The sequence below is a fragment of the Scyliorhinus torazame genome, chromosome 13, assembly GCF_047496885.1.
Source record: "Scyliorhinus torazame isolate Kashiwa2021f chromosome 13, sScyTor2.1, whole genome shotgun sequence".
NCBI lineage: Eukaryota > Metazoa > Chordata > Chondrichthyes > Carcharhiniformes > Scyliorhinidae > Scyliorhinus > Scyliorhinus torazame.
Genome location: NC_092719.1, coordinates 67,884,062 through 67,908,356, shown reverse-complemented (window position 1 = coordinate 67,908,356; position 24,295 = coordinate 67,884,062). Strand labels below are relative to the sequence as shown.

The following is a 24,295-nucleotide window of genomic DNA, read 5'->3' as shown; positions in this document are numbered from 1 at the left end:
ATCAAAGTGGCTTATTTCTACATTACATTAACTCATATCTCTAAAGTAACTATTTTATATCACATTCGTCAGGCGCACAAGTCGGACCCGTTGGTCGAGAGGGTCCATCTTCTCCACGCTAACCCCCAGTACGCCTACGTGGCGTACCCCGACGGCCGACGAGATACGGTCTCCCTACGAGACCTGGTGCCCGCCGGAGCCCCACGCACACCCCAGCCACCAGTCCCACCCTCCCCTCCACCAGGGCACCTTACAGGAGGATCGGTCCTTCCGCCGGCCCGTCTAGGCCCCCCCACCCACCGACGCACCCCGCATGCGCTCCCTTCCCAGGTCAACCGTTTTCCCCACCAGCGCCATCTATGGGTGTCGAAGCTGCCACGGAGATCGAAGCCATGCTCCCGGAGTCACCACCGAAGCTCCGATGATCACAGAGGACGACCAGGGCCCCCGATCGACTGATTGCTTCATTTTAAATTGTAAATTTAAATCATAAATTTTAAATAGTTATTAGAATTGTAAATAGTTACAAAACGCTGTACGGAGATATTACGGTACCTCCATAACTAATTCTACCACGTCGCCATGTTTGTAGTATCAGGCCACCACCCTCGCCGGACTCTTTTTTAACAGGGGGTAAATGTGTTAGTAGAGGTATTACGGTACCTGGTAATGCTGGAACACCATTGGTAGAAACTGTATGCTTCCTATTGGTCAAGATGTATGGTAGCTCCGCCCTGTTAGGCGGGGTATAAGAGCCCGTGCCACCCCAGCAGCCTTCATTCTGTACCTGAGCTGCTGGCGGAAACATCTAGCTTATTAAAGCCTTCGGTTGGACTACAACCTCGCTTTAGTGGTCTGGGGCAAGACCAGAACATGTGGGCATGGTTGGCCGGGCCTCCTTGGCACCGTTCACATCTATCCTCCACCTCCGGGAAGTACCTACGCATACGGGATCTTGTTAAGTGGGCACTATGTACCACTTTTAGCTGCGTCAGGCCTTGCGCACGTGGAGGTGGTGTTGACCCTGTGGAGTGCTTCGCTCCAGAGTCCCCACCCTATTTCAATCCCCAGGTTCTCCTCCCATTTCTTTCTTTTTTTGCATCCAGTACGGTGTCGGCCCTCTCTACCAGTCGGTCATACATGTCGCTACAGTTTCCTTTATCTAGTATGCTTGCGTCCAGTAACTCTTCCAGTAATGTCTGTCGTGGCGGTTGTGGATCACAGAGACATTGTTGAGAGAGGTGGAGGATTGGCAGCTCCACATCCCAGGATATATAACCTTCGGAGCGCATACACTTGGAGTGATCAGGCCTCATGTTTTCGGCGGCGCCCGACTCAATGACGTTCGATCAGCTCGTCGTATTGGTGGGACAGCATTTCAACCCAACCCCATCTATCATCGTTCAGCGTCACAGGTTCAATACGGCGGAGAGGTCCACCGGGGAGTCCATCGTAGAATTTGTTTTGAGACTTCGCAAGATCGGCGAATACTGTGAGTACGGCACTGTTTTAGCAGATATGCTCCATTATCGTATAGTCTGCGGGGTAAATGACAATGAAACGCAGAAGAAACGTCTGGTCAAAAGATCCCTCCTGTTTCAACAAGCGCTACAAATCTCCCTTTCTCAAGAAAGCGTGGCACGAGATGTTAAAGAGTTACAGGGTACAGAAATGAATGCTGTCCAGTGCCACCCCCTGCGTGGTTCACCTATGGCTCGGAAGGAACGCAACAGCGACTCCATCCTTTGGTCATGGGTCCAGACGCCACACCGCCCACCGTCCCCAGACTCCGCTGACAGCGATTCCGCCCCCTGTGTAAAGTGCTGACATCGGACCAGATGTAGCCGGTGGCGGCAGGAGAGCCAGTCGCCCTGGTCATGGTAGGCATCGGCCCTGTGGTAAGGCCTTACGTTTGGATGACCCAGTAGAGGCTGAGGATGAGGCCGGCGCGCCACATAGCCCTGATCCGTATTCCGGTGCAGGTCAATGGGCATTTGCTCTGGATGAAGTTGGACACAGGAGTGGCTGTTTCGGTAATGGCGCAACACAGCTTTGACCAGATCAACCAGGGAGTGGGCACCTTGTCATTGACGGGCTCCACAACTCGGTTAGCCACGTATATGGGTGAACGGTGGGCAGTGGCAACCGCTTACAGGACAGTTGAAGGTGTTTTGTTGCACATTCTCAGAATTGACCATGGTGGACGGTATCTTCCTGTGGGGCATGAGGTTCGTCGTCCCTGCAAAAGAGCAGGCTTTGGTTTTGAAGCATTCTCGTGCCGGGCATCCTCATGTATCCAAGATAAAGGTGTTGGCCAGAAGCTACGTTTGGTGGCCAGGGCTGGATGCGGCTGTCAAGGCGTTGGCCCAGGACCGCCCCGGTTGTTGGGAACATCAAAAGCTCCCCGCGGCAGCGCACTTACATCCTTGGAAGTGGCCGGGGCCCCCTTGGATTCACGTTCATGCGGATTCTGCCAGTCATTTTTTGGGATCGATATTTCTGATCATGGTGGACACCCACTCAAAGTGGTTGGAGGTCCACAGTCTGACATCCATCACGTCCCGAGTGACCATAGAGCACCTGCTTACTTCCTTTTCAGTCCATGGGGTACACAAGATGCTCTTCACTGATAATGGAGCCTCATTTATGGGCGAAGAGTTTGCCGCTTTTGCAAAGCGCAACGGCATTCTCCATGTCCACCACTGCCTCTTATCAGCTGGTGGCGAATGGGTTCTTGCTTTGTGAGCCAAGGTCACTCCACTGATCTGGGGGTCGAACAGCAGAACAAGTCGTCTAGAATGCAAAAAGTGGAGGTTTGCAGTATGTGCAATTATCATATACCCAGCCATACATGGACATAATGTGACACCAAGGACCCACCAATGGCAGAGAGGAAAGGACTGCTCCATTGGAGCAAATAACTCTTCCCATCAAGCAACTTTCCAGCTCTGCCTCTATCAGCCTCAGACTCAGTAACAAACAAAATATTGTCCACCCACAATGCCCCTCAATCTGCTGGCTCTCTCTCCACAATTTCTCAAAATTAAAATTTCAATCCTTGTATTTAAAAGCCTCCCTGACCATGACTCTCCTATCTATCTAACTTCCTCCAGCTCCGCAAACTGTACCTGCTGAAGTCCCAGTACCTCTGACTCTGGATTTGTGCAAATTTTTATCTCTGCCCCATCGCTGGAAGCATGTCCTCAGCTGGCCTAAATCTCACCACGCGAAAGAAAAGGATGTATGTCCACTGTGGGAAAACAGTGCTCTAACTGCAAGAAGCTCAATCATTTTGCACACAATTGCTTTTCTGGAATCAGTACCTGTTTAGGAGAGAGTAAGTATAGAGTCTGAACACAAGCCACTCAAAGCATCTTTGTTAAGTAGTTTCTATCTGTTCCGAAGTACCTGCAAAGGATGTTATTTCGTTTGCAGAGTTGCAATTTGGAAGTGAAGTACAAGCAAGGAAAGCAGGTGTACAGCATTGACGTGCTGTCGAGAGCTGTGCCCACTTTGAAGGAGGTTAATGATGCGAGTCCAGAGTGTGAAATCTCCCAAGCTCAGTAAGAAGCAATGGCACAACATGCTGCGGAAGTCATCAACCCAGCACAAAACATATAGATGGGCATGTGTATTGCTCAGGTCAAGCAAATTACACAACAAGATGCAACCCTCCAATCACTGTAGGAAGTAATGATGGAGGGGTGACTGGAAACCATCAGAAATGATCCCACAAAATGGCACCTGTGCAAAGGAATTAGAGTCATCATCCCTAAGGAGATGAGGAAAGACATATAAAGGACATCCATGCAAGTCTTCGAGGAATCGAGTCTCATCTGAAGGAGGCACAGTTGAGCAATAAGATTAAGGCCTACATCAAACAGTGCAGTGCTTGTAATGAACATCACGCTAAAGAGCTACTCATGACTCATGATGAGGTACCCTCAATAATGACACTTAGAGTGTAAATGGTAAAGAAGGCTTAAATAGACTAAGAACTATACTAGAGCTGAGACATGTGCTAACTGCTGCACAGCCCACAAGGCAGCCCCTTATATATGGCTCACAGATGGACGAAGCCGGAGGCGGAGTCCCCAGGGTTCCAAGCCCGGTCTTAAAGGGGACATCACCTTACATGATGACAAGGCAGTAACCGTTCATCACATTCACCTCGTGTTTAAAAAAAGAGTCCGGTGCCATCATAGGTCCATCCATCTCGGTGGCCGGATCGTCCTCATCGACGTCCTCCGTTCGGGCGGTGGTGCAGCGGGCACGGACGTCCCGGTTGAGGGTACATCCGGGAGCACAGAGGTCGGAGCTTCGATCCGGGTCAGGGCAGGGGGACTAGGCAGGGTCGTGGGTAGTGGTGCCGGTACCGGCGGGGTGTGTAAAGGGGGGACGCAAGGGGGGGGGCGCGCGGTAGGTGCTCACCAACGGGGTGTAGGGCCGGAAGGGGGTGTGTTGTAGGGAAGGGGCATCTGTAGTGGGGGATCCAGCGGGTGCCAGATCCCGGAGGGAAACCGTATCTTGCCTGCCGTCGGGGTACTCAACGTAGGCGTAACTGGGGTTGGCGTGGAGAAGTCGGACCTTTTCAACCAGGAGGTCCATTTTATGGGCCCTCGTGTGCATCCGGAGAAGAACAGGTCCCGGAGCCATCAGCCAAGGTGGAAGCGAGACCCCGGAGGTAGACTTCCTGGGGAAGACAAACAATCGGTTGTGAGGGGTCTCATTCATGGCCGTGCAGAGGAGTGACCTAATGGAGTGTAGGGCATCGGGTAGGACCTCCTGCCAGTGGGTGGTTGGGAGACTTCTCGACCACAGGGCCAGAAGGACAGCCTTCCACACTGTCGCGTTCTCCCTCTCCACTTGCCTGTTTCCCCGCGGGTTATAACTGGTCGTTCTGCTCGAGGCGATGCCTTTGCTGAGCAGATACTGACGCAGTTCATCGCTCATGAACGATGTACCCCAGTCGCTGTGGATATAAGCGGGGAAACCGAACAGGGTGAAGATACTGTGCAGTGCCTTAATCACGGTGGCTGAGGTCATGTCGGGGCAGGGAATGGCGAATGGGAAACGGGAGAACTCATCGATAATGGTGAGGAAATAGGCATAACAATTGGTGGACGGGAGAGGCCCCTTGAAGTCCACGCTCAGTCGCTCAAAGGGACCCGAGGCCTTCACGAGCCGAACCTTGTCTGGCCGGTAGAAGTGCGGTTTGCACGCCGCACAGATCTGGCAGGCCCTGACCATGGCCTTGACCCCCTTGGTTGAGTAAGGTAGGTTGCGGGACTTGATAAAATGCACGAGCCGGGTAACCCACGGGTGGCAGAGGTCATTGTGGATGGCATGCAGGCGGTCGTCCTACGCGTTGGCACATGTGCTGCGGGACAGGGCATCTGGGGGCTCGTTGAGCTCCCCTGGACGATACTTGATATCGTACGTGTAGGTGGAGAGTTCGATCCTCCACCTCAAAATTTTATCATTTTTTATTTTGCCCCGTTGCGTGTTATCGAACATATAGGCGACTGACCGTTGGTCGGTGACGAGGGTAAACCTCCTATCGGCGAGGTAGTGTCTCCAGCGCCGCACAGCCTCCACAATGGCTTGTGCCTCCTTTTCAACTGCAGAGTGTCGAACCTCAGAGGCGGTGAGGGTTCGGGAGAAGAACGCTACTGGTCTGCCTGCCTGATTGAGGGTAGCAGCCAGGGCGATGTCTGATGCATCGCTGTCTACCTGGAAAGGAATGGTTTCGTCCACCACGTGCATAGCGGCCTTGATGATGTCGGCCTTGATGCGGTTGAAGGCCAATTGAGCCTCAGCCGAGAGGGGAAAAATAGTGGTCTTTATGAGTGGGCGGGCTTTGTCCGCATACTTGGGGACCCACTGGGTGTAATAAGCGAACAACCCCAAGCACCGTTTGAGGGCCTTGAGGCTGCGGGGCAGAGGGAGTTCCTTAAGGGGGCGCATGCGGTCGGGATCGGGACCTAGGACCCCCTCTTCCACAACATAGCCGAGGATGGCTAGCCGGGTGGTGTGGAAAATGCATTTTTCCTCGTTATAGGTCAGGTTAAGGGCTCGGGCGGTCTGGAGGAACTTTTTGAGGTTAGCGTCATGGTCCTGCTGGTCATGGCCGCAGATGGTGACATTGTCCAAGTGCGGGTATGTAGCCCGCAAACCGTACTGGTCCACCATTTGGTCCATCGCCCTTTGAAAGACGGAGACCCCATTTGTGACGCCAAAGGGGACCGTGAGGAAGTGGAAGAGCCGGCCGGCTGCTTCGAAGGCAGTATAGGGGCGGGCTTTTGGTCGAATGGGGAGCTGGTGGTAGACGGATTTGAGGTCGACCGTGGAAAAGACTCGGTACTGGGCAATCCGATTTACCATTTCCGCGATGCGATGAAGGGGGTACGCATCAAGCTGCGTGAATCGGTTTATGGTCTGGCTATAATCCACGACCATCCGTTTCTTCTCCCCGGACCAGACTACCACCACTTGTGCTCTCCAAGGGCTGTTGCTAGCCTCGATGACCCCCTCTCCCAGTAAGCGCTGGACCTCTGACTTGATAAAAGCCATATCTTGGGCACTGTAGCGCCGGCTCCTGGTGGCGACTGGCTTACAGTCGGGAGTGAGGTTCGCGAATAGCGAGGGGGGTGCGACTTTCAGTGTCGCAAGGCAGCATACCGTGAGGGGGGGCAAGTGTCCGCCGAACTTCAGTGTCAGGCTTCAGTGGCTGCACTGGAAATCCAGTCCAAGCAGCAGGGGGGCACAGAGGTGAAGAAGGATATAAAATTTGAAACGGGTGTATTCGGCGCCCTGGATCGAGAGATCCGCAATACAGTACCCCTTGATTTGTACCGAGTGGGACCCAGATGCGAGGGCTATGGTTTGGGATGCGGGATGGGTGCGTAGGGAGCAGCGCCTTTCCGTTTCAGGGTGGATAAAGCTCTCTGTGCTCCCGGAGTCGAAGAGGCATGCAGTGTCGTGCCCGTTGACCCGGACCTGCATCATGGAGTTCTACAGGTGTTTTGGCCGAGTTTGGTCGAGGGTGATCGCACCCACTCACGGGTAGTCCGAGTCCTCAGCCGAGTCGGACTCGAAAAATGGCCGCCGCCGTCGGTCGCACGTGTTGAGTCGAGAAGATGGCCGCCGACAAGATGGCCGCTCCCATGATTCGCACGAGGCTGATGACGCGTCAGAAGGGGGCGTGTCGGGTCGGTGCGCAGCCGCATTGCGAGGCCTACGGGCTTGAGAGCCTGATTTTAGGGCCGGTTGATCTTTGTTTTTCTGGCCCCTGGGTCTGGCCAGGCAGACTCTCGCAAAATGCCCCTTCTTCCCGCAGTCGCTGCAGATCGCGGAGCGGGCTGGGCAGCTTGGGCATGGATGCTGGCCCTGTCCGCAGAAGTAGCACGGTGTGCCCCCATGGTGAGCAGGTCGCCGCGTGGCGCAGGCCTGTAATACGGCTGAGTCTGAGGAAGTCTGGGGGGGGCTCGCAGAGTCCGCGGGGTACGTACCCAAGTTATGTCGGGCCACCTCCAGCGAGGAGGCGAGAGTTAGCGTGTCCTGGAGGTCTTTTGCCCCGTTTTCGAGCAGCCGCTGCCAGATGTAGGTCGAGCGGATGCCGGACACAAAAGCGTCTCTGATGTGCAGGTTCATATGGACTTCCCCTGTCACATCCTGATGGTCACAGTCCTTGGCAAGCGCGGTGAGTTTCTCGACGAATTCGTCTAGCGATTGCCCTGAGCGCTGCCGGCAGGTAGAGAGCAGATGCCTGGCGTGTACCTCGTTGATGGGTTTGACAAACCGCTTGCGGAGTAACTCAACTGCCTCTTCATAAGTCGTCGCCTTTTCGAGCGTGGCAGAGATTCTGTGACTCACCCGGGCGTGGAGTAGGCTCAGCTTGCGTGGCCCCAGTTGGGAATCTCTGCGGAGTCCAGGTAGGCCTCGAAGCACCGCAGCCAGTATTTAAAAATGTCCTTTGCCTCCGGTGTCCGTGCTTCCAGGTTGAACTTCTCTGGTTTTAGGCCTGCGTCCATCCTGACCTAGTTTCGTCTATTAAATTGAGGTACCCTCAATAATGACGCTTAGAGTGTAAACGGTAAAGAAGGCTTTAATAGACTAAGAACTATGCTAGAGCTGAGACATGTGCTAACTGCTGCACAGCCCACAAGGCAGACCCTTATATATGACTCACAGGTGGGCAGAGCCAGAGGCGGAGTCCCCAGGGTTCCAAGCCCGGTCTTAAAGGGGACATCACCTTACATGATGACAAGGCAGTAACCGTTCATCACACATGACCTCCCAGAAAAGACTAGAAAATGTCTTGTTCATGTAAGATAACTTTCTATATGGGCCATGGATGCAGGGAACATGTCACTGCAAATGATGGTGCAAGCATTTTTTTTTTTTCTTTTTACGAAAACATGGAAGTTTAGAGCACTGTTGCGTTTTGAGTACTGTGGCATGCCATAGTCATTTGACCTCTCTGGTCACCCTTGGTAAACAAAATATTGAGGCAGAAACCATTTTAGCCACCACATGAAACAGGGTTGTCAATAATTAGCTGTAAATGGTTGCAATTAGAGAATTCTGAAACTCACTGTTTGGGCACAAGATGTCTTGCTATAAAATACCCATACTTCGTTCATCATAACTATGGGCAGGCTGGGACAGTTGTCAAACAAGCGTTTCGAAGATTGAAGTTGGTCAATCACATTTCCCCTTAACTGATTCAGGTTCAGAGGTGCTGTCACTAAATGCAGTACAGGCAGCAATTTGATGATATGTTGATAGTGATTCTTGTGGAGTCAGTGTTATTTACAACCCAGATAATGGATCTGATTTCAAATCATGTCACTTTTGGTGGCATCTATGAGCATCATTTAAAATTGGTATGTAGAAACTGAATTACCTCAGCACAAGGAAATTGTGCTTGACATTTTAGGAGCAGCGAGCTGGAAAAGCCCTGCCTAATAGCAACGCTGACAGTCTCAAATTAATGATGTGCTTGCTTTGCTACAGTGACTTTTTTTCTGCAGTGCTGTTGCCCTTGCTGTGGTGTTAGGTACATGGTATGATTGCACTGAATGAAAAACGCTAATTCCGAGCATTTGTGCATGTGCTGTCTCCCTCTCTCTCAAATCATCATCATCACCTCTCTCTTCAAATAAAACCTTGACCCCTCCATCCTTGCAAACTATCACCCATCTCCAACCTTCCTTTCCTCTCAAATCCTGTAACGTGTTATTGCCTCCCAAATTGAACATCTTTCCCAGAACTCCGTGATGATTCCCTCCAAACATGCTTTCTTTCCCTAGCCAGAGTACTGAAATGACTTTTATCAAAGTCGTGACCTGCCCGCATGGCTGAGGAAACAGTTACAATTCAGTGTCAAGGTTAACAGTCCTTTCGATGGCTTCAGCTGATGCAGTGTGAATGGTTATGATGCCACCAGGAATGGATTTCTCAGGGCAGGTCGGCATATGGGCGATGGTCTGATTTGGATGGCCACAGTCACAATTTAAGTTGTTCCTCATGTTCCACTTGGGAGAAAGTGGCCACGTCTTCCCAATCCCATCCTCAAGCAGTTGAGTGTTGTTCACATTTTCTGTTTTGTGGAGATGCCAGCGTTGGACTGGGGTGGACACAGTAAGAAATCTTACAACACCAGATTGAAGTTCAACAGGTTTATTTGGAATCACTAGCTTTCGGAGCGCAGCTCCTTCATATTTCCTGTGGAAGGTTGAAACTTGGGACCTCACCACTCATGTTGCTGAGTTGATCACACCATTTTCCTCTAATTCTTCTCAACTGTTGTCCTGCTGGGTGGGCTGCACTCACCTAATTACACTTTTATCAATTGAATCCTAACCAAAGAATCAGTTACGATGGTTTCTCTGTCCCTCCCATTCAGTTATTTCTGATGCACCTCAAGGATCAATCCTTGGCTCCTCCTGATTTCTCTTCCAGCATCTCTGCCACAGCCCGCTCCTTGGTGCCCTGATCTGATAAGGCAGCATCAGTTTCACATTTACGCTGATAACATTCTGATTTTTTAAATATTTAATTTTTAAAATTTTTCAGAAGTTCCCAATTCTTATTCCTTCCAATTAAGGGGAAATTTAGCGTGGCCAATCCACCTACCCTGCACAACTTTGGGTTGTGGGGGTGAGACCCACGTAAACACAGGGTGAATGTGCAAACTCCACACAGACAGTGACCCGGAGCTGAGATTGAAATTGGGTCCTCAGTGCCACTCTGCCGCCCTCTATCCATTAAAGAAACATTCAGTTGTATCAAAAAACTTCTTCCCACCATTACCTTTTCCTGGCAACGAAATCTGGGCAATGTTTTTATTTATTCTTTCTTGACTTGTTGGGCCATTTCAGAGGGGAATTAAGCGTCAACTACATTTCTGTAGGTCTGCAGTCTCATGTAGATCAGACGAGATAAGAATGGCGCTCCCGTCACATTAAGATCTGCGTTGAGAGGACTAAGTTCCAACACTTTCTCTCTAGTGAATCAAAACCCCATTCCAAAAGTATTGTTCGATGTTAGAGAGCACCAGGTTATAACCTGGTACGTGTCATAGTAATCCTTGACCTATATTTACTTTAAGTTTCTATTTCCAGGTGGCTCCCTGATGACTGTTTTTGGTGTTTTAGTGAACGCTCTGAAGATGTGTTGTATGAGATACCGTCACATCAGTGGAGACGTGGGAAGCTGGCTGGACCGAGCTAAGGAGAACTACGGTGGCTGGTACAGCGAAGCCCACGTGGACAATGTCAAATGCCTTGTCAGATTAATTCCGCTATTTGCCTTTCAGATTCTATACAGGTTCTGCATACTCCAGGTTAGCCTCTTCAGCTGTTTGCAACAGTTGGTGTGGTTACATAAGCTGAGGGAATCCTCAAGCAGTAAATGTTAAAGATAAAATTTACAAACTCCCAGGTGAAGAGGATCTCTTGAATGATCCTATCCTTAATTTAATCAGGTTCCCTTGTACCTCTGGTATTTTCAGATATTTGAAAATGGTTACAAAGTACTCATCAAGCAAGCCTGCCACTTTCTTATGATCCAGTCTGGTCCCACCTCCAACTGCCTTTAATGGGCCCACATTCCCCTTTACCATTCTCTTTCTCATTCAGAGAACTTCAAAGTAAGATGAAGGAAAGGGTGCAAAAGAGAAAATCAGGGTGAATAATACATAACAAAACCCAGCAAGGTATAGAAAACAGAGATGGGAAATAAAAACATTAAGGGAGAGTCTGAGGATAGACTGCTCGGGAGAATAAAGAGGAAAGGGAAAGAATTTAATAAAGAAATAAAGGAACAGATAAAGAAAAATTAGGAGTAATGAAAGGGAAATCTGAGATACTGAATGGGTGCATTGTCTCGATTTTCACAGAAGAATGATACTGGAAATGGAGCAGTACAAGAAGGGAAAATTAATAGTATTACAATCCCGGACCAGACTCTAACAGTGGCTAGGATAATGGTCAGAGCACCCAATATTTTGTTTTAATTTTGTAAGACTGTGAAGAAAGGATACCTCGCTCCAGGAGTGATTTCACACAGAAAATAGGACATTATATATTAAAACAAACTTTATTACGAAAACAGTATTAAAATATCTTTAACATCACACAAGAAAATGGTATTACCCCTTAAACAATGCCAATCAATACAGTGATACAATAACCCTTAACTGCTATCTTTACTTCCACTCAAACAACAGCACCATCTTGTTTCAGCTTGCCTTTCAGCCACACAACTAACTCTATTTGGAAATAATCTGTTAGTCTGTCTAAAGACAGATCTTCAACTGAACTGTACTGAGAGCAGATGCTTGATTTCTGTTCACATCCCAATCTGAAACTAAACTGCTTTTCCGCAAAATGCCTCGCACTCTAGCTCCTCTCATTCGTAACATCACCTTACCAAGCTGAAACACAAGGGCGGGATTCTCCGTCCCGGCACGCCAGACTTCTGGTGCGGCATGTGCTCGGGATTCTCCATCTCGCCAGCTGGCCAATGAGGTTTCTCATTGTGGGCAGCACTACGCCATCGGGAAACCCCCAAGCTGCCGGCGCACGGAGAATCCAGCCCAGTATCTTTAATTAAGCACTTCACAGGGAACCCTCTTAATCCAAACAAAAATCCATTACCCCAAACTTTTACGATGCTTTAATTGCACGTCTGGCTCTCAAAAAACTTAACTGTCTTGCAAACCAGGATTTTTAAAAGCGCTAATGCAGCAGTCATACACACACTCATCCAGACATTTAACCATTACACTGTACCAATACATATAATACAATATATCCAAAATTTCTACATTCAGCACAATAGGTAATGAATAAAACCAAAAGAGACATGTAGTTCAAAGTGAAAGGACACCGGCGCTGGGAATATTTCTCCCAGAATGCTGAGAAGGGTCGCAAAACAAAGGATTTGACCAAATAATCTTTGAAACATCCTTAGATACAGAGGCAGAGTCAGAGGCCAATGTAACAATTCAAGATGAAGAATAAAAGGATAATCAAGGTAGCCATTGACCAGGTAGTCTAACATCAGTAGTGGTCTTACTGTATAATACAGAACAAAGAAATATGGAAACCTAGGAAGATATGGGTTAATTAAGGGCAAAAGCATTGACTTATAAAAGTTGTCATATATGGCAAACATAATTGAGGACATTTCAAAATAATGGGTAGTATTAATAAAGGAAACATAACATGTGCACATACAATTTTAAAATGTGTTTAATAAGGTTTGAAGTTAACGTGGTAGTATGGCTAGGAATTTGGATATAGAATGTTTTGTTAGATTGGACAAATGTAATTCGGGACAAAGTTGAGAATGTTCCTGTTCTCTGCCAATATGATCTGGTCTTGAATAAAGGAGCTTATTGTTAATTTTTTTAGACAACTCAAAAATAGCATAGTTAACACTGAAGAGGACTGTCTCAATGCAAAAGTTTATTGACAGGTTAAATCATTGGAAAGATGTCAAATAGATTTATGTGGAGAAATTATGCATTTTGGGAAGAAGAGCAAGGAGTATAAGTAGACGCTAAATGGCAAAACATTAAAATAAGCAGAGGGGCAGAATTAGATCCATAAATCTTTAAAAGGTGAAGAACAAGTTGTTATTGAGGTAAGTTGCCTGGATGAGTTGCTGCTTCAACAATACTCAAGCAGCTTGACATCATCCAGGATAAAGCCAGGGCAACACTCATTCACCCCATCACCGACGCACAGTGGCAGCAGTATGTACCATCTCCTAGATGCCATGGTGGCACAGTGGTTAGCTCCAGGCACCCGGGTTCGATTCCAACCTCAGGCAATTGTCTGAGTGGAGTCTGCACGTTCTCCCCGTGTCTGCATGGTTTTCCTCTGGGTGCTCCGGTTTCCTCCCACAGTCGAAAAGATGTGCAGGTTAGGTGGATTGGCCATGCTAAAATTACCCACTAGGTTGGGATTGCAGGAATAGGGTAGGAAATTAGGTCTTTCAAAGGGTCGGTGTTGACTCGATGGGCTGAATGGCCTCCTTCTGCACTGTAGGGATTCTATGATTCTATGCACTGCTTAACTCACCAACGCTTCTTAAACAGCATCTTCTAATCATATGACCTTCACCACCTACGAGAACCAAGGCATGGGAACAGTGGCAACTGTAAGTTCCTCACCACGCTACACTTCCTCCTGGCCTGGAAGTAGATGGCCATTCCGTCACTATCACTGGGTCAAACATCCTGGCACTCCCTCCCAACAGCACTATGGGTGTTGTGACACATCACCATCTTCTCTTGGGCAATTAGGGATGGACAATACATGCTGATCTCATGAAGGAATAAATAAAAACCTCATAGCTTATATTGGCTAGCTCAGAGCTTTCTAAGTCAGGGTACAAAAGCAAAGATGTAGTGCTGAACAAATCATTGTTTAGATTCTAGTTAGCATGCTATGTCCAGTGTTAGATGCCTTACTTTAGAAGGTATATCAAGGCCATGGAGACAATTATTAGGATGATTCCAGGGATGGAGCAGAGAAAGTAACAAGCAATCTGAGAGACAGGTATTCAAAGTTAAGAGATGTTTTAATGAAGTAAATGGGGACAAACTATTTCCATTGTTCAGTGAAACAGTAACTAGAGAATATAGATTTATCATCACCATAAGAGAAAGGGCGATATTGGGAGAACGTTTTTACTCAGAGGATTGTGAGAACATGGAAACTTCCATCAGAAACAGGAATCCACAAGACACTTTGAAAGGGAGGAGGAGAATATTTGAAATCACACCAAACAAATCAAGGATAACATCCAAAGTTGTGCAGGTTAGGTGGGGTGATCGGGATTGGGCAGGGGAGTGGGCTTGGGTAGGGTGCTCTTTCACAGGGTCGGTGCAAAATCGATGGGCCGTATGGCCTCCTTCTGCACTGAACAGATTCTATTAACTTCTATGATATTGGGGAAGGCTGGGGAATGAAACTAAATGGATAGCTCCTTCAGAGAACAGTTACTGTCACAATTGACTGAATAATTTCCTCCTGCGCGGTAAAATTCCCCGATTCTATTCTTACCGATAGCTTGTGGTGCTTATATTTAATACTAGTCTGCAGATTTCATATTTCTATCTGTAATTTAATCACAGGAAATATTTGAGGTGAGCTATATGTATAAAATGCTATTTAGAAACCTTTTCTTACATTGGCTATGTATTCCAAGATAAAAGGCTTGTCAAAATCACTGCTAACATTATAATTTATAAATGCAGATCCCATCGACGTATTTCATACAAACAATGCACTCCAATCTGACCCTGAGGGGATTTCTCATTCCAATAGCCGCACTGAATGTCATGGGTCTCATTCCTGTATTGCTGCTCGCACCTTTCCTGGAATATATTGGAGCTTGCTTACTGTCTGTTCGTCGAGCCCCATTATCACCGTTGGCACAGATGGGTAGGTGTTAGGTAGTCAACACATTATGACGGTTGCTTCATTTGTTGCCATGTTTCATTGCAGGCTGTTTTTCTCACCTGGGATGATGGTTTTCTACAATAGAGAAAGAACTTGCTCTCATCGCAACATCAAAATATCGCAAGGGAGGGCAGCACGGTGGCGCAGTGGGTTAGCCATGTTGCCTCACAGCGCCGAGGTCCCAGGTTCGGTCCCTGCTCTGGGTCACTGTCTGTGTGGAGTTTGCACATTCTCCCCGTGTCTGTGTGGGTTTCGCTCCCAGAACCCAAAGATGTGCAGGGTAGGTGGATTGGCCACGCTAAATTGCCCCTTAATTAGAAAAAATTAAATTGGGCACTCTAAATTTATATATTTTTTTTAAATACCCTATGGGGTTTACTTTTGCCATGCAGGCGACAGACCTGAAACTCTGACTCTCTCTCGACAGGTGCTGCCAGACCTGCTGAGTACTCCCAGCATGCTCTGCTTTTATCACATTTTTTCCAGGCTTTGGGGGGATGTGGATGATGTGTTATGTACTCTGGTATAACACAGGCTGCAACTGGATGCAGCTTTAACCAAAAGATACTCCAGACCCTGAAGCTAGTTGAATCTGATTTATTGAACCAGTAGTACAGTTCTCTATGAGTTCGACTCTCTGCTAACCTCAGTGTGGTTACTCTGTCTGACTGAACCAGACTAGCTCTTAGCCACGTGCTGGAGGTGTGATACAGTACATACACCCTGACTCACTCTGTAGATGTTCATCAATGGAAAGAGGCGGAGTGTGAGTGCCTCGTGCCTATAGTGAGATAGCACCCCTGAGTGTCCTGCCTGCTCATTGGTCATGTCCAGTTCTCTGTGTTCATTAGCTGCCTGTCTTTGCCTGTCTGTATATCATTATCTGCATGTCTGCATATCATGACAGTGGAGTGGGAAAATTGTGGAAAATGGCATGGAGTTGGAATCCCAAAGTGATCCAGCCCCCTTTCTGCTATCCCAGGGGTGGGTTGGAAATGCAACAGGGAGGACCTCCGTTAATACAGGGGAAGACAATTGAAACATTATAGAAAAGAATTAGGAGTGAACATGTGCATGCGTTCCCTCTTTTCCAGCAGCTCAGTTCCATCCTGTGCCCCCAGGCAGGAAAAGGTGATTTCATAGTGGGAAGGACTTCCTCAAACTGATAATCTCCCATCTTGGCCAGATAAGAGGCTGCTAATCGAAACATTCTTTCTGTCAGACAGAGCTATCAATGTTTGACAGGTGGTTGGAACTACTTGGAAATGACCTCACTTGTCCAACACTTCGACCATCTCTAGTTGCACTTCCCTATCGCCAGCCACGATGTGGGAGCAGTTTATACAGCTCCATCTTCCGCCTCTGCTGAGTGTCTAGAGTGGACATCAGCAGCACCAGCTGCCTTCTCCTCAGCGACATGCCCCTCCACAGGGCAGATCGAATGGCACTTAGGCGGCACGGTAGCATAATGGTTAGCACTGTTGCTTCACAGCTCCAGGGTCCCAGGTTCGATTCCTGGCTTGGGTCACTGTCTGTGAGGAGTCTGCACGTTCTCCCTGTGCCTGCATGCGTTTCCTCCGGGTTCTCTGGTTTCCTCCCACAGTCCAAAGATGTGCAGGTTAGGTGGATTGGCCATGCTAAATTGTCCCTTAGTGTCCAAAAAATGGGGTTATGGGGGCTGTTTAGCACAGGGCTACATCGCTGGCTTTGAATGCAGACCAAGGCAGGCCAGCAGCACAGTTCAATTCCCGTAACAGCCTCCCCGAACAGGTGCCGGAATATGGCGACTAGGGGCTTTTCACAGTAACTTCATTGAAGCTTACTTGTGACAATAAGCAATTTTCATTTCATTTTCATATGGTGGAGGTGTGGGCTTAAGTGGGTACTCTTTCCACGGGCCGGTGCAGACTCGATGGGCCGAATGGCCTCCTTTTGCCTGTAAATTCTATAATTCTATGAAGACAAGACCCCCAATATCGGGCCTACAGGCAGAGAGGATCAAATCTCATGACATGGCTCAGTACCAGCACCTCAGAAGGCTCAGGATCTCACTGCAGATCATGACTCACATCTGCAGCCTCCTGGAACATGATCTTCTTTCCAGTGGAGCGGGTGGGTGCACACTTCCAGTTCTCGATAAGGTCCCTGTCACAGGAGGTCCACCATCCACCTTGCTCTACACTCTCCCCTGCTGCATGGAGAGAACACAAAGTGCTGACAATGGCTTGTGCGCAGAGGAGAGAAGGACACTAAATTGCACAGGTTGACTGAGGTCTGAGTGTCAGAGGGCAATGGGCTGAAGTTGAGTGTGAGTGTTGGGGGTATGAGAGAGAGGAATGAGTGGTGCTGCGAGGTGTGTTCTGAGAAGTGCTGTGCAGGAGAATTCGGGGGCATTCACAGTGTGAGGATTGGCACCTGGAGGTGTTATGCCGCGCACGTATCCAGCTCACCTGAGAACCGGCATCCTCTTGTCTCGCCAGCTGGAGGGAGAACTCTCCTGCTGTTGACCTCCTTGACCATTTGGATTCGCTTAGTTGGGAGAGGTTGTCCTCTTCTTCCGTCCTTGGGAAATTTTACCTCACTGTAGCCCCGCAAATCCATCAGCAGGACCCCTAGGTAAGAGCGAGAAACCCTGACAGACGACATTCCCAGGTCGCTTGGGTGCTTCAGCTTCAAAAATCACAGTGCGGCGCTGCTTTTCTGAGAAATGCTGCAGTCCCTTTTAGGCGGTGCGCCTCCCACACCGGGCCGCAAAAGCCTGCCCGCCCTCGCCAACTCAGTTCATGTGGAAAATCCGATGAGGTACTGAAGAGATGTCACATTTGTGGAGCTGTATCCATGCAAACTGAACAAGGGCAGTGGGGGGGGGGGGGGGGGGGTAGTGGAAGGAAAGGAAGAAAGACAAAACCTTATTTATGGGGCTCGAGTTTCTGAATTTTGCAGGAGGAAAACTTTCCTGCCTGTTGCACAGATTGGAAAATGAACAAATTCTGAACAATTTCTCAATATGTTCAGTTGGAGTGCAAAGCTTCATGCCATTAATCAGTCTTTGGAAAGGCAGCTGTAGAGTTTTGAATATTGTTGATTTTAGTAATACAATATATAAACGCTTCTTGTTCTTTCCGCTGTGTACTGAATCTTTACAACATCTTCTGCTTCCTTTAGATCAGTGGGAGTAATGGTTACCTATTCACTAGATGATGCACACACCATATTATGTTCTTATACTGCTGAAGATTAATATCTACATATCTCATGGGTGATGAGCACCAACATTAAGCTGTCACATCTGCCCTTGAATAACTTATTTATTCCACAGCCTGGCTGTTGGTAATGATTTATTCATCTTGTTTGCTTTATGTATTACCAGTTCCTGCAAATAACGTTTTGCCCTGAGCTGACTTATTTGGAAAAAATGACTGGAATAACAAACTGTGCCTAATCAGATAAATTGCTTGTCCAATTTTGAGGAATTGTGTCGAGCAGGTGACTTTCCATGTGGTGGGTGGAAAACCACATAGAGTAGCTTTCCAAACGCCTTCCGTAAAAATGTCTTCCAAATTATTTGCCAAGTCCAGCGGGAATTCCGGCCAAATCATCGGAGTGGATAAAGAGCCGACTGAGAGAAAGGAGGTGGTGGGTAATGTTCTCTCAAGTATCCATTTCCGAAATTTACCACTCTGCAAGTCCCTTTAAGATTGTCGGATTTGTACACGTCTTAAAGGGACCCCTACACAGTAAGTTCGGACTGTTTGCCTGGCCATGCACACGTGTCACTTAGAGGGAGCATTGGTGGTAGCTGCTTGTTGGAGGAATGAGGCCATGCTTGAGGGACAATACTGTCTGGGGGTGTCGTGGAGTTCAGTATGGGAGCCTGCCATGTTTTCTAATCTAGATTATTGAGGCTGGATTTTATGTGGCGACCTATGCGTCCCTCTTCCACCCGGCTAAAAAGAGTACTGCTCCACAGCATTCAACGCAGGGACCCGCATTAATTTTTTTTTTTTAATTTTTTTTATTCTCCTCCTTTTTCACATTTTCTCCCAAATTTACACCCACCAACAATAAACAATAATCAGTAACAAATATGTCAATGCATATATCAATAACAACGATCCCATCCTCCCACCAGACCCCAAACATTAGCCCGCATGTTCACACAAACAAATGATAAAAAGGAATTAGGGATCACCCATAGTCGCCATTAACACACACAGCTCTCGATGTTATCCAGTTCTTGAAAGTGCATAATGAATAATGCCCATGAATAGCAGAACCCCTCCATCCTTCCCCTCAGTTCAAACTTAACCTTCTCAAGAATCAAGAATTCCACAGGTCCCCCTGCCACACCAGGGCACAGGGTGGAGAGGTTGCTCTCCAATCCGACACCCCGAATATGGCCTCCTGGGGGCCCGGGTCCAGTTTCACGTGCACCACATTAGAAATTACCCTAAAAACCTCCTTCCATTAATCCTCTAGCTTTGGACAGGACCAAAACATATGAACGTGATTAGCGCCCCACCCCCCCAACACCCACCCCCCCCCGCGCAACATTCACACACATCTTCTACTCCTTCATAGAATCGGTTCATCCTCACCTTCGTGATGTGTGCTCTGTATGTCACCTTCAGCTGTATCAGCACGAGGTGGAGGCTTTCACTTTCCGGAGCACCTCACACCAGAGTCCGTCCTCCATATCCTCTCCCAACTCTTCCTCCCACTTTGCTTTGATCTCTTCCAGTGGTGCTTTCTCCTCTTCCAAAATAGCTCCGTAAACCGCCGACACTACCCCCTTCTCCAGTCCCCCTGTCGTCAGCACCCCTCCAGCAATGTGGAGGCCGGCTCCACCGGGAAGCTCTGTATCTCCATTCTGGCAAAATCTCGAACCTGCATGTATCTAAATATTTCCGCCTGCTCCAGCCCATACTTCGCTTCCAGCTCCTTCAATCCTGCAAACCGACCCCTAAGAAACAAATCTTTTAGTGTCTTAATCCCCTTCTCCTCGCATTTCTGAAAATTTCCATCCCACTTCCCTGGCTCAAATCTGTGGTTCCCCCGAATTGGCATTTCCCTTGACCCTGCCACCAACCCGAAGAGGGACCCGCATTAATTGATGTAAGGTGAGACTTCCACTCCTATCTTGGGAGCATGTCTCACCTCAGAGACCTGTCAACCAACCCAGCCGGCTGGCAGCTCTGTAAACCTGATAGTGCCATCGGTGGCAGTGGCCGTTGCTGGGGCAATAGGCATTCCTCAATGCTGAGGAGCCTGGATTGACAGGTAAGTCTGGGGTTTGGGGTCTCGGAGAGGAGGGGAGTGGGGAGACTGGGTTATGGAAGCCAGAGGGGAGGTAAAGGGGGAAGTATGTCCTGGAGTGGTGGCGGTAGCCGGGGTGGGGTAGGGGTTTGCTTCCAGGGGACATGAAAACGAGGTTCCCCCTCTTTGCTCAACACCAGGCCAGGCAACTAAAGGTGCCAGCTTCCCGGATGGTGTGGACCCACTTAAGAGCCTCAATAAGGGCCAAGAGCCGGCGGACTGTCCATGCCCTCCCCTGCCCTCTGTAAATTTTCAGATAGGTGGGTGTCGTGGGTGGGTAGGCAGTGGTAAAGCCCCCTGCTGGATTTTATGTCCTCCTCAGCCTTCAGACCCAATAGCGGGCAAGCATAAAATTTAGCCCATTGATTTTGAAGCTCCATAACAACATGTGTTCATTTAGCACCTTCAATGGAACAAAATTTCCCAAGGTGCTTCACAGGAGCGGTATTAAAATGTGGCACTGGAAGCTGGCCCTCCCCATGTGATTGGTCAATCCCAAGGTCACATTTATTGTCATTGTGGCTTTCAGCTAATGGCACCAGTTTGGGTCCTTTGAGGAGGCTTTTCAAAAATGAAGCAGTTTGGATGCTTCAATAGACACATACTGAAAGTTTCAGAATTTTGTTTTAGTTTTTACGAAGCAACTAACTACTGTGCCTCAGTTAACAAGCAGGTGGGTATTGTTAAAGTCATTTATAGTTATTTAGAGTAGGATTACTCACAGGTAGTAAACTAAACGCCCTGATTAATGATGTTTATCTTTTTAAGATAAACCTATTTTTAGCTGTATTATTGGATACTGCACTTAGATATGAAGGAATATCTTGAAGCAAAATACATTTTTGTAAATTAAGCTTTAAAATGTTTGTCGATTGTACTGGTTCATGCCAGTCTTTATGTTTAGCATTATGTAAATCAGTTTGATTGAAAGCTTGAGTGAATGAAATACATTCAAATCTAACACAATTTTGGGCGCAACTTGCATCTGGAGGATCCAAAGAGAAAACCGAGGTCCCCACGTTTTTTGAAAACTTCTAATATGGACAATATGACTTCCCTCATCTGTATCTATCTTTGCCATATATTCCTGTGTCTCAGTGACAGAAACAGCGTAAACATGAATAGATGGGTATTTGTGGATGCTGGTTTTGATGAGCCTGCAGCTGAGGAAGACCTGCGAGGCATGGACTAGTCATTCACTCACAATGACTTTTAATTTCTTCCAGTTACTGGTCACCTGTGTGCCGTGCTGTCCATAGTGGTTGCTGGGATATCAGAGGTGCACAGGAGAAACTTTGTGCTGGTGGAGCAGACGCTATCTGGAAAGGTGCTCCTTGTGTCTTCAATGCCCTGCTTCCAACTCGTTCCACAATACCTCTTGCTCGGAATCGCTGAGGCATTAGTCGCACCTACCTGTAAGTACAAGTCTCTTATGTGATTGGTGATTCATTTGAGAAGTTATTTCCAGAATTTGAGAATCATAGAATTCCTATCGTGTAGAAGAAGGCCATTTGGCCCATTGAGTCAGCACCGACCCTCTGAAAGAGCACTCTAGCTAAACCCACTTCCCTCCCTATTCCAATAATCCCTTAACCTAATCTACATATCCCTGTACACTAAGGAGCAATTTAGCATGGCCAATCCACCTAACCTGCACATCTTTGGACTGTGGGAAGAAACTGGAGCACCCGGAGGAAACCCACGCAGGCATGGGGAGAACATGCAACCCCCACACAGTCACCCATGCCGGAATTGAACCCGGGTCCCTGGCACTGCGAAGCAGCAGTGCTAACCACTGTGCCACCATGCCACAGCTTTACTTCTGAAAATTTCCACAATCTTTTCTTTTAACCCCCAGCAGCTTGATAAATCTCCAGTTTTGATCGGCTAGGTAGATTTAATGGTTTAACACTCAATGCACAAACGTTTATTCATCTTTTCTCTTCAGAAAGAGATAGTGCTGAAATTTAAGTGTAAATACAAAGCCTGTACCAGTCATGATACCACCCTTGACCAAAAGCCCCAGCACGTCCTTGTGTCGTTTCTCTCTATACCCATCCTATCCATGTATTTGTCGAGATGCCTTTTGAACGCCGTTAATGTTACATACAACAAACTTCAAGAAGTCTTACAACACCAGGTTAAAGTCCAACAGGTTTGTTTCAAACACTAGCTTTTGGAGCACTGCTCCTTCCTCAGGTGAAGATCACTGTAATGGGCTAATGTTACAATGTATTATTCCTTGTGGCTGAATAAATCTCGTAGTCTTACAGTTGAAGTAGATGCTTTATTTCTATGAGTTTGTTCTCTCTCCAGCGCTTAGACTATGTTACATCTGAGCTGCCTGTCTGTGTCCTGCTCACCAGCTGCCGTTCCTGTGAAGAGAGAGTGACTGACTTCCTGTTTGTCTTTGTATTTATACATCTCTGGTGCTCCCTCTAGTGGTTACTTAGTTGTAGTGTATTTACCTTCATCCCTTGTGTATATACAGTGATGCATATCGCTACATCTCCCCTTTTTTCTTGTTACATATTTTCTGTACTTTGTTAAAGAAAATTGTACAAAGGTAGATAAATGATGATATGTACAAGTTGTGATGATATTGATGATTATACAAAGCCAATTAATATTTATGAGTCCAATCTTAATTTTAAAAATGTATGAGTCCAAACTTTATGAATTTGTTCGGTTGAGTTGCTTTCTTCTTCTGTTGTTGAAGTGGTGATGTTGATGTTGTCATTTCTTTGTGAACGTCGTCAGTGTTCTTGTGTTTAAGTAACCAAGAAGTCATCATAAGGTGCTCGAATGGTCGAATAATTTTGTTGTCTGATTTAGACTTTTTTTTTCTATGCTTGTGGTAGCGATTCTGTATGTCATCCTTGTTGTCTGACCTGGACTTTTTTCCTGTGCTTGCGGTATTGACTCTGGATGTCATCTTTGTTGTCTGACCTGGACTTTTTCCTGTGCTTGCGGTATTGATTCTGTATGTCGTCTTCCTTGAAAGCTGGTTTGGTTGTTTGTAGTGGAGCAAATGTGAATTTGTGAGATTTGTTGACATGCTATGGTATGTTTGTACTCTTGCCATTGTTTTGAGCTGTGCTGTTACATTGTCCTTCATGTGCAGAGTTGTACCATGTCGTACAAGTTGTTGTTTCATTGTTGTTGTTTTTGTCATGCTTGTTGTTGCTGTTGTTGCCTGTGTTATGCTTCTTGTTGTTTTTATTGTTGTTCTTGTAGTTTTTGTTGTCGTGCTTGTAGTTTTTGTTGTTGTGCTTGTAGTTTTTGTTGTTGTTCTTTTTGTGCTTCTTGTTGTTTTTGTTGCTGTTGTTGTTCTTGTTTCTGTTGTGCTTCTTGTGGATTTAGTTGTTCTTGTTGCGCTCAATGACTGTCCCGTGTGGATAATTCGAGTCATTCTCAAAGTTATTTGTGTCAGTGTTGTTTGTGGTATCTGATGTTTCATTGAGCGTTTCTTCTTGAGGATTCTGAGAATGACCTGATGTTGCATTGATCTTGGTGACATCACTCCTTTGTGGTTGATGTGATTCCTCTTTGATTTCTTGGTGCTCCTCTTTTGGAGTCATGTCAGGTTCACTTGAATCATCATTGATTCCTTGGTGCTCCTCTTTTGGAATCATTTCAGATTCACTTGAATCATCTTTGGCTTCTTGATGCTCCTCTTCTGGAGTCAAAATCTTCAAGATTTTATTTTCTTGTGCATAGGTTAGAGTAGATGAGGTTTTAATTGACGTGGTCTCACTGGACTCTAGAGTAGTTTCACTTTGATTGTTGAGTGCTTCTATACATATGAGCTGAGATCTGTCAGTCTCGCTGTGATCTTGCACATCTTGTATGGGAATTGTGATTTCTTCATCGCTTGTCTCACATACAGTGGGTAGACATTCAGTGTCTTCTTGTTGGTTAAGTGAGCTGGGTAGACTTTCATAGTCTTCTTCTGGTGGCTCAAATATGCTGGGTAGACTTTCATAGTCTTTTTGTTG

The 24,295-nt window shown here is 47.3% G+C and overlaps 1 protein-coding gene across 2 annotated transcripts in view; it reads left to right on the top strand.

The window, feature by feature from the left end:
• The window catches only part of slc15a5 (solute carrier family 15 member 5), a 66,801-nt gene that overhangs the window by 30,390 nt on the left and 12,116 nt on the right, over positions 1-24,295 (top strand). For both annotated transcript variants that reach the window (XM_072471726.1, XM_072471727.1), the window contains 3 exons: positions 10,629-10,849; positions 14,777-14,963; positions 21,524-21,712. In XM_072471726.1, coding sequence (XP_072327827.1) covers positions 10,629-10,849; positions 14,777-14,963; positions 21,524-21,712 — 597 coding nt within the window. The remainder of the gene's footprint in view (positions 1-10,628; positions 10,850-14,776; positions 14,964-21,523; positions 21,713-24,295) is intronic.